Here is an 11313-nt window from a genome sequence, read left to right on the forward strand (position 1 = left end):
TTGATGTCATCAAAACCAATTAGCGTGTATTTCGTTCTTCCAGTATGATTTCTTACAAAGTAAAGGTTGTGCTTGTTTGTAGATCATCGTGTTTTAGTTTGCAGTTTTTGTCCCTAAACAAGCTACCAATCGTTTTATAGGTTTGTTTTTGTGAGTAAAATCAAACCTGTTTGCTTATGCTTATCCCAGTTCCAGCCTAAAAGAGAACACAGAAATAGTCTTTCTTTTAGTCTTTATAGTCTTAATTTTAGGTCAAAAACTATTTCCAAAATTTTTCCAATGTCGTTAAATAAACAAAAATCAACTAAAAATGTACTCCCTCCTCATTAAAACGTAGGAATTATTGGTACAATGTTTTGCTTTTGATTTCAGATCGAAATTTAAATATTTATTGTTTTTTTAGTAGCAGTCAGTTTTAGTCCGACTTAGAGTCCCATAATTTTATGCAATCCCTTGCTTATATCAAACCAAACAGAACCAATCGTCCTATGATGTTTCGAAATTATTAACATTCTCATAAATACTTTTACTTACTTGCTTAACTGAGTAATCTATTCGTTCCAGGTGTTCCCATTTCAGCCAGCTCAAAATCAACGACTGCTCAAAGCACCTCTACACCGTCCATAGATAGGTATGCTGCGTTGAAGGATCTGGATGATCAGTTTCGAGAGATCAAACTCGAATGCGAAACGAATAACAATAACAACAACAACAGTCACATCGTAAATGGCACCAGCAACGGACTGCTCAATGGAAACCACTCCAGTGATGTTCATCAAGGTATGTCCAGTTTACAGGGTGGTCACTCAGTCGAGAAATCGGGAAAACTGACAAAGAGTTGGGAATCACTACTAAAAGCTGGGAAAAATCGAGAAAAGGTCGGGAGCCCCGCCTGATAGGTTTTATCGAAGAGTTGCATTTTTTAATCAAAATATCAGATGATTCAAACAAAAACTTTACAGAACTGTAGCTCCAAGTGATATTTCTATCAAAATTTGTTATAATATGGTAAAAATACTTGCGACACATAAAATGTTTTACGAAGACTGGCTCATTCTTTTACTTATAGCACGCGTAGCTACATTTTGGTTTTTAAGCAGGACGAAAAGCTGGTTTTTTTAACTCATCTTGATATCATAATTTGATATATTTGTGATATGCCTGGAGCAATTTTTGTTACAATTTTTGTTATTTTAACTAACTAGACCAAGTTTATAACAAAACGCGAAGAAGATTTTGTTATAAAAAGTTTGTTATTTAAAACTACTGCTGTTAAAAATTTGTTATTTTCATTTGATCGGGTTCCAGTTACTTCAGCTTGACTTCAGTTCAGGTCATTCGTGACTCTGTGGGATTGTGATTTGAACCCGAATCTTCGAGGGGTTGAGAGATGTAAACAGGGATGGTTCGATCACTTTGACTTAATTTTGATTCATTGGATAGTATCTGTGCAGTCGGGACATATACGGGACATTTGTGGAACTAGTTATTATAATTTTACAGAATAAAGTTTTGCTTTTTATTTACGGTGGCATTGTAGCAATGCTGTTATCTCATTGGACTTGAAATCGGACTTGATGTAGGGCATTAAATAAGACTTGAATTTGTACTAATTTGGGCCTGAAAATCACTTCCTATTGTACTGGAAATTGGGTTTAAATCTAGAGTATTTAGACTGCGTAGTTGGAATTAGACATAAAATTGTACTTGACACAGAACTGCAAGCTATTATTTGAAATTGGGCTTGAATTTTGGTTTGGAACTGGAATTGAATTTGACTTGAAATTGGATTTGAAATTAAGCTCGGTTGACCTAGACCTAGGGTTAGACCTAGGGTTAGACCTAGAATTATATTTGAAATTAGACCAAAAATTGGAATTTAAATTGTACTTAAAATTGGACTTAAAATCAGCGTTTAAATTTGACTTAAAGTTTACTCTAAAATTTTAATTAAACTAGACTTCAATTGGGCTTAAAATCTAACATGCAATTGAACTTGTCATTGGATATGAAGTTAGCCTTGAATTTGGACTAATTTGAACTTGAAGTTTTACTTTAAACCAGACATGGATGCGAAATTCGACACAAAATTTTAATTGAAAAAAGAATTGACATTTTCCGTCTTATCTCACACGTTTTATCTTTGTTCTGTTTTATGTTTTCTCTTCCAGTCCCCTTTTTATAGTTTTTGTTTGGTTTTTTGCTTTCTTTTTCTTTTGTTTTCTTGGTTTTTGCTTTCACTTTCTTTCCGTTTTTCCTCTTTTTTCTCTTTTTCTTTTTTTTTATGGCCCGTGTTTCCTGTTTCTTTGTCCTTTGCTGTCCCATGATTTTTTTCTTATTTCCGGTCCTCTTTTTCATCATACTTTTTTAAATTCTTTTCCGTTTTCCTACTTTTCTCTTCTTTTTTCTTTCTTTTTTCGTTTAAAATTTTCATCATTTTCTGACTCTTTTAATCTCTTTTTCTTCTCGTTTTGCGTGTTCGTCTGCTCTGGTTTTTTTCTTTGTTTGAGGTTTGTTTTTCTGTCTTTTATTTCACGTTTATTCTATTTTTGGCTTCCTTTTTCTCTATTTTCTCTGGTTTTTCTTTTTTATATTCCGTTTTACTGTTTTCTTTAGTCCGTTTTTCCAGTTTTTATTTTATTTCTTGTCCGCTGTACCTCTTTCTCTGATCTTTTTTTCTTCGTTTTCTATCCCGTTTTCACCCTTTTCTTGAGTCCTCATTTTCCTCTATTTCGTCTTTTGCCTTTTTTCTTCCGTTTTTCCTCTTTTCCTGTCTCGTTTTTCGTCGCTTTCTCTCCCGGTTTTCGTCTCTTTTCGCTTTTTAACTTCGTTTTTCGCTATCGTCCATTCGGTTCCGGATAGAAACCGTTTTTCGCTATCGGTTATTCCGTTCTTCCTCTTATTATGACCTGCTTTTCCTTCTTGTTTGTCGCGTTCTGTTTTTCTTTTTTGTTTTATTCGTGTTTTCTTCCGTTTTCATTTTTTTCTGTCCTGTTTCACATTTTTTTTACTACAGTGGTAACCCGATTTTGTCACTCCCCGATTTTGTCACTCCCCGATTTTGTCACCCCCGATTTTGTCACGTTTTTGACCCGATTTTGTCACCCCCGATTTTGTCACGTTTTTTACCCGATTTTGTCACGGTTTTGATTTATCAAAAGCTTAGTTTGAAAATCATTTTCAAACATGTCAAGTGTGTTAAAACACTGTGAAAAGGAAAGTGTTGATTTTTGTGGAGTTTCCACAAAAGTTGTTTCTTTTCTCCACAACTATAATAGCTAGAAGGTCACTTTCTTTGGCAAAGTTTTTTATAATAATCTTCTCAAAAATTTTGTAGAACATTGTTTTACTCTATCTCTTACTGCTCGAAAAATAAATTTTATATCTTACTTTTAGGGGGGTTAATCAAAGAATCGTTCATACCATAAGAAAGAGCTTTTTACGCTGTGAAATTTCTCTAAACATAGTCAACCAGTATAATCAACCATTTCGGTGCAATTAAAAAACGCGTGTTTTCATACTTGTGGGACCTCACAGCACAGGTGATAAATGTCCACAGAGAGGTAGAAGGAAGTGCGAAAGGTCCTAAAAGTAATCAGAATGAAATATATGTAGTTCGTTCTAAGTTATCTGCAAAAACATAAAAATTGAAAAAATACCCGATTTTGTCACTGTCCCGTTTTTGTCACCTCTAAATTCATCATGGGGGTGACAAAATCGGGTCATTACTGTATTCCTGTTTCTCCATTCCTACTCCCAAATTTTCTCCTTTTGTTTTCTTCACTTTCCATGTTTTTTCGTTTACAGTTTTCGTCTTTTTATCTTCTTTCGTTCTCGTTTTGCGTGTTCGTCTTGTGTTGTTACTTTTTTTGATGCCTCATGTTTTCGTCTTTCCAGTCACATTTATTCTGTTTTTGGTTCCCTTTTTCCCTATTCTCTCTGGTTTTTCTATTTTATATTTCGTTTTACCTGTTTCTTCAGTCTGTTTTTCCTTTTCTTCTGTCCCATTTTCTCGATTTTCGTCCCATCTTTCTCCTTTTATATATCGTTTGGGTCTGCGGGTACCTGTTTTTCTACATTGGTTTTATATATATATTCTTATATTCTTTTTCCTTTTGTTTTCTATATTGGTTTTATTTATATATTCTTATATTCTTTTTTCTCCTGCTATTCATCTTTTCCTTTTTGATTTCTCATTTTTTCTGTCCCGTATTCTCTTTCTTTTCTTGTTTTCCCTCTTTTTCTCCTCGTTTATCATCTTTTACCATTTGGTTTCTCTTATTTTTTGTTTCTTATTTCCTTTCCTGTCTTGTTTTCACACTTTTTCTTTCATTTTTTATGTTTTCCACTCTCTTTTCTCTATTTTTCTTTCGTTTTTTTTTTTCATGACAGAATTAATTCTATTTTCTCTCCGCTGCCCTCTTTATCTGTTCTTTTTTTCTTCTTTTTCTATCCCGTGTGCCATTTTCTGAATCCTGACTTTCCTCTGTTGCGTTCTTTGTCTTTTTTCTTCTGTTTTTCTTCGTTTTCAAACCCGTCCTAGTTTTTATCTTTTTTTGCTTTTGAACTCTCTTTCTATCCCGTTTTTCGCTATCGTCTGTTCTGTTCTTCCTCTTATTATGCCCTGCTTTTCCTCCTTGTTTGTCGCATTCTGTATTTTTTTCCATTTGATGCGTTTTTTTCGTTTTCAGTTTTTGTAAGTTTTTTTTTTGTTCCGTTTCACAATTCTCTTTTTCTGTTCTCGTTTCTCTATTTTCCTGCTCCCGAATTTTCACCTTTTGTTTTCCTTACTTCCTTATTTTATCCGGTTTTTTCTACTTTTTTGTGCAGTTTATCCTTACTTTCTTTCGCGTTTTCTTTATTTTCTTTATGGTTTTTATTTATGCGACAATCCTACTGACCAAATATCGAAATGAATTGGGTTTAAATAGGACTTGAAAATTTACCTTTTTGGCCTACGATAAAACTGAACCTTGTCGTGGTGTATGGCTTTTTAACTAATCAGTAAATGAACAGCGGTCACGTTTACTTCTGAATGTGGGTATATGTCAAAATACTTTTGTGATTTCAAGTGGGACTCGGGGTAAAAATTTACCAAATGTAATTGTTGCATTGTTCAGAAAGTGGTTTTATTCCGTTTAAGAATAAGGCCAGTACTGGGATCTCTGATAATTAATAGATGAATATTTCTGGAGTTCATCTCCGAAAAATGTCGGATTAATTGGGTCGGCCGGGGGCTTAGGGTTAGTAAGGGGATGTAAGCGGGATACCAGATCCGGTTTGGATGCCGAAGGAGCACCCTACAATGATTCCGGGTGATAATAGAGGTGCTTAGGTAGCAGGTGGGAAAATTATGTCAATTCTTCTTATACTATTTACATTTAATTCACAATAATAGCGTTTCTATCGGTCGTTTTTCGGGGTTTGACGACGGATTTCCGTTATAAACACTGCACTACTAGTTCTTTGATCTCGAGGGTTGGGAGGCGGGTGCGACTCTACATTTTAAAGCTTTTGTCGACTACCGCGAACGTCCAGGTTGTGCTGGATCATTATCATCATCATCGTCATCATCACCATTATCATCATTATATTTAAAATATGATATTCCGGCCTTTGGCAGAGAGATCTTAGAGTCAGTTCGTGGAGTCTGCGCAAGTGGGCGACATTGCTTGTCTCGTCAGGTAGAACTGATGTTTGAGGTCTTCCTGACACTTTGTTGACATCACAAAAAGGCCCAGTGCTGAGTTTTATACGGTATTAAGCGACCAGTTGGATAACCTAAGAAAAAGGAAAAAGGACTTGAAAATAGACCTTTTTGATATACTTTTAAGCCTTAGTCGACACTATTTGATTTGATTGGTCCGATTTATTGAGCTATTATAGATAACCAATTGGAGATCTTTGAAGGCTATCGATTAATTTAGACTAGTGTTTTGTAAGATTGGCATTCCCTGGTTTAGACTATCTAGTTTATTGGAAGGAAACGCATTTTCTTTTCATTGAATATATTAATCTTATTAATTAGCTTTATTAAGTTCTCGAAACTGCTTATCAAGAAACCATACAATTTTGAAGTAATTCGATCAGTTGAAAAGTGTTCAACCGGTAAAACTATATATAAACCGGGAAACAGTTGGGAAAATACCGGTAATTAGAAGTTTTCAATCGCATGGCCATCCTGAAGTTTTGACGAAAAGTACGAAATACTACCACTTATATACTGTGTTTTCTTCCGCAGCACCCACAGCGAATCCCTTCAAGTCAGCAAATCCGTTCCAGCAGCAGCCGCAGGTGCAGCCGAGCCTCAACTGGTCGATCCCGGGATCAACACCGGTCGGCGGAACAATATCGAGCGGTTTCTACGGAACATCACCGTACCAGAACGGATTTGCGCAAGCTCATCTGCTCAACGGAAACGGAGTCGGTTTCACCAATGCCTTCCATCAGCCGGTAAGTAGTGCGGCCACTGCTTTCGGCTCCAGCGCCCAGGTGGTGCCTCAGTTCAACGGGCACTTCGGCAATCCATTCGTGGTGAGTATGGTAAATTGTGTTTCTGTTTCTGCCAGGAGTGGAGTAGCAGTGTATTAAATTCATCTTGTTTTTGTTTTGCAGGCCGCCGGAGCAACGACCGGTTCGTCCAAATCGAATAATCCCTTCTTATGAGTAGCTACCTAGATCCGCACCAGCAGCATCTATTCTGGTTTCTAGGTTAAAAAAGCTCGAGCTCGGTTTGTGCGTGTAGATTTCAGTGATCGACGTATTAGAGATAGTAGGTACATGCCGCAATGTAAGTTTTATCCGCAAAGCTATTTTCCGATTGCAGGAAAAAAGCAATAGCTTGCGCCCACAGGGAAGAGTATATTTATACTGAAAACAGAAGAGTAGGATTTCATCAGTACACGAGTGATACAATTTTTTAACGTGGATGGGGATTTGGTTTTAGAACAGCGCAAAGTTAGTTATTTTATACGGCTGTAAATCTGTATATTTTTGGTTCAGTTTTAAATTACACATGTAGAGGAAAGAACCAGCTTAAAGGACCAATTGGTCCAGGTTATGAATTTGATCTAATAATTCACGAGATAAAAGCGAGAGTTTAGTGTTTGGTGATAAACTAGGCAAATCGAGTGGCACCTAGTTTCATGAGTATTACTGATGCGCAGAAATATCAGGTGATCAATTCCATTACACAAATTTACTATACGAAAAGAAAAAATTGCCGCTTTATTTCACACCTGCTTACGCGTATACGTATCAAGCGTTCGTTTAAGGATCTAGACTGACTATGGCAGGAAATGTTAAGGAAACGTAGAGGGCACAGATCTAATACCTTGGATTGAAATAATTTAAACCCGTTGGGGTTTGGTAATTATTGCACCTCCATCATCAGAGTGTGTAGTTGAAAAACTACGATCCAATTCAGAAGAATGAGAAAACTTTTCAGATTACTGAACTTTAATTCGTATTTTCTCATGGGAATACAATTAGTTATAAGCCTGTTCCTAATTTCAACATTAATTGTTTTGAACTTTTTTGTTCGTTTTAGTTATGGTTTTTAGGCGTTTTTATGTTGAATAAAAACTAATGTTGTTATAAATTTACTCAAAAAGAGTTTGAGTTTCGTACGTTTCGTCTATCATACGTTACCATGATTTGGGACTTGTTTCCGGGAACAATCATATATCGACTCAGATAAAGAGATTATTTTAAAGAACAGGCTTGTCTGAGTCTTGTCTGGGTGAATTCGTATTTACCGTATCGAAAAAGCTTTGCGTGACCAATTTTCGTTGTTGAAAGAAAATTAGCAATCACTTGAACGCAGCGAATACTTGTTGTTTTTTCTAATCATAACCATGTTTTACCGACCTGTAACTCAATAACCATTTGCTAGTTCAAATTGCATTTACATTGAGTTAACGCATCGCTTTTGTTTCTAGGAATGGGTTTCGTATATTGGATTTCCAACGCCACAAGTTGTCAGTCTTTTTCCTAATAAAATTGTACATACTTTAATTCATTTGTAGGTTACTCTTAACGATGAAGTCATAAGTAGTAGAACCCAAAATAGAGAACAATATTTAACAACTTATCGCCATAAACACGCCTGCAACAAAACCGAGGATTGTATAGTTCCACAAAAAGTTTTATTAGGCAAACGAGTTAAGTAAACTACTTAGATGGTGGGTGAGGGTAAACGATCATTTTATTCGTGTTTGAAGTTACAAAATTTAAGAGCTCATCACGAGCTAAGGTTTATCGAAATACATACACGTTTCAAGTTGCTAAATACGAATTGCAAAAAGAAAAACCGTTTGTGCCGTAGGTATCTCGGACTATTCAATCAATTCCAGTTCATTGATCGCTAGTTATATCATCCACACCAGCACAAGCAAGATTATTCCGATCAGGTGCGAAACTGGTAGGAGTGGAATTTTTGAATCTACACCCAGTATCATCAGCGTCATCCTAGAGGAACTTTACTAAGCGCGTTTAAAAAAGTTTTTTCACATTTACCCAGAAAATATTTATCCAGCAGAACTTATCTACCAATGCGAAGGGTACTCAACGCTCAAGAGTTTCACGTAATGCCGCTAGATTTTGCCATCGTTAGAGGGTAGCTGTGTGACAGAAGTTTATAAGTAATAACTATACCGAGTTAGATTGTTGTAAAAGTTCAACTTTTATTCAAAGTAAAAATGCTTTTGTGGCCTTACAAGACAAAAAAAATTGGAACAATTTTTTTTATAAAACTAAGAACGTTGTAGCGTAGCGAATATACAGAAGTTTAAATACAGTTGATCAGCGGTTGCATGCAGACTTTTACACATCCAAGGTTTAATGTTTATAAATAACCTACCTATTCATGAGAAGTTTATGCTAGAATGCCTTTGTTCATCCCCAATATAGAATACCTTAGTAGAGTGGGAATCCAGCGTCTTTCAAGTTATTTTTGTAACAAGCTAAAACTATTGAACAAAAAATCTGAGATTTTATATTCAAGCAAGTCATATAAACTTTTTTTTAGCAAAATTAAGCTTTTTGATATTTTTTAGTTCATTACGGTTGAATACATCTTTTAGTCATAGCTTTCAGATGTATTATTTATACCTTCGAAGGCCTAATCCAAAAACCGTAATTTACCCTGTGACTCAAATTCGCCGAGAACCTAATTGCTTGAAATATACTCCTTTTCTCATCTTTAAAAGTAACTCTAAATAGAAACGAGTAACGTGCATCAGTAAAAAATAGTTTGTTTATAGATATCGATACGAAATGACAAAATAAAGAAATCGAATGATCAAGTGATTAAGCGGTGTAGAACGTATGCCGAATGTTTCATGATGTGTTATTAATCTGAAGAACAAAAATACATCTGCAGATATAATGACGTTTGTTGTATTAAAATAAGGGTGAAGAACCACCAACTACTACGTATGTAAAGTTTAAATCATAACTATAAAATGTATCAAAAGTCCTAAATAAAGAAAAGTTAATATTTAATATTTATAACAATATGATGTTTTTCTTTCAGTACTCCAAATTTGTGTGATTTTTAAATTTGTAGGATCCCTTGACCTAATCAGCTGTATTTGGGATAATACCTGTTAGGATAATACAATTGGTTAAGGATGTAGCGCTGTATTCCGCTATCTGGAAATATATTAAACTACCAAAATTATTAGTTTAAATAACAAATACAAAAAAAATCTGACATAGCCTTATTTTCTGCCAAAAGCTATTGGTTGAAATTGAGGGTTCTTCATTTGACAAAAAAAAATTACTGAAGTTTTTTTGGAGCGTCTTAGTAGAATATGAAGCTAAAACTTCGAAAAAAGATACTGATAAAGCCTGCAAGTCGTCAGTGATACAAATCCGTAATTCGTACGGCAACATGCAGGTTCGTTTTCCTACATTTGAAAGTTTAACAGAAATTTTAGGCTTTCTTGTCGAAATATTCCAACTGCCTTTAGTTGTTTTGGAATGCTGTCTACGAGTTTTTTCGTGTATTCGGTGGGAATTTGGTCCCATTCCTCCATCAAGTGCTTTCTAAGATCGTTTTTGTTAGAAATTTGATGGTTTCTAAATTTTTTGTCGAAATATTCCAAAAGGTTTTCAATATCAATATTTTCATGTCTGGAGATATTGTGGTGGAGTATCAATAAGTTTTGAGCAGTTGTAAAGTAACCATGTGCGTTTCTTAAGTGCTTTGTGCTTTGGGTCATTGTCTCGGTAAAACTTGAAACTCTGACTAAATCCCATTTAGATTTAGTCAGAGTCAGAGCTACGGCTTACCGGACAAGTCGTAAGGAAAACGGTTCTATACAACAATCCCGCCGGCATCCAGAACAGAAGGACTCAACGTACGAAATGGCTCATCCAGGTCTAAAAGGACATTTTTTTATTTACTGCGACTTCAGAGACGCCTAGGAAATGGGTGACGAACTGGTAAGCTGGTGACGACGAGGACGAGGATCGTACAACCAGCCCCAAAAATTTTCCTGTGCTCAAGACAGCTGACTGTGAAATTGCAAGCGTGAAAGCTTTTCTTTTTGGGGGGACTTGAACCCCCAAACTCATCCCCCACTGTTGCACTGAGACGCAACACGTTTCGCAGGCATACAGCAGTACGGATTTAACATTTGAACTGAAAATTTGGATTTTCGGATGTGGAGTGATCTGGTTTGAGCGCTAAATGTTTCGCAGACCTGCAAAGACACCCCTGGCCTTCATGATTCATGTGGCTATATCAGTCTTGATACCACCATCGGGCGTTGTCTGGCTACCAAGATATTGAAAGGCGTCTACCTGCTCAACTTGTCCCGCTACTATGAAGTTGGTGGGATTGTCAGTATTCAAGACAATGTCGTCGGCCAGATCGAGGTCATTTAGCTGCTCCATCGTTAGAGGATTCCAATGCAATCGTCGATTTGGTCTACTGTCAATTGCTGCAACCAATATCTCATCCATAACGATAAGAAACAGAAGCGACGATGAAATGCAGTCCTGTCCCACGCCAGCAGTAACCCTTATAGGGATGTTTTCGTGGTTGAGTCGGTCGAAAGCCTTTTCGAAGTCAACGAATACCAGCAGAAGAGAGTCCTGGAATTCGTTGATCGGCTTCAATATATTGCGGAGCGTTGTGATATGGTCTGCACATAATCGGCTAGCATGGAATCTAGCTTGCTGCCGCCGGAGAGTAGCATCTGGATCCAGTTGAAGATTACCTTACAGAGTACTTTGAGAGTAATACAGAGCTACGTAATGCCACGTCAGCTACCGCATTCAATTAGGTCTCCTTTTTTAGGGACT

At 36.2% G+C, this 11313-nt stretch overlaps 1 protein-coding gene across 1 annotated transcript in view; it reads left to right on the forward strand.

The window, feature by feature from the left end:
* Positions 1-9485, forward strand: part of LOC128741787 (uncharacterized protein DDB_G0283357) — a 117835-nt gene extending 108350 nt beyond the window's left edge. The window contains exons 5-7 of the mRNA XM_053837831.1: positions 565-780; positions 6242-6534; positions 6616-9485. Of these exons, the coding sequence (XP_053693806.1) occupies positions 565-780; positions 6242-6534; positions 6616-6666 (560 nt within the window). The 3' untranslated portion in view covers positions 6667-9485. The remainder of the gene's footprint in view (positions 1-564; positions 781-6241; positions 6535-6615) is intronic.
* The last annotated feature ends 1828 nt before the right edge of the window (positions 9486-11313 follow it).

The sequence above is a fragment of the Sabethes cyaneus genome, chromosome 3 (assembly GCF_943734655.1).
Source record: "Sabethes cyaneus chromosome 3, idSabCyanKW18_F2, whole genome shotgun sequence".
Classification (NCBI taxonomy): domain Eukaryota; kingdom Metazoa; phylum Arthropoda; class Insecta; order Diptera; family Culicidae; genus Sabethes; species Sabethes cyaneus.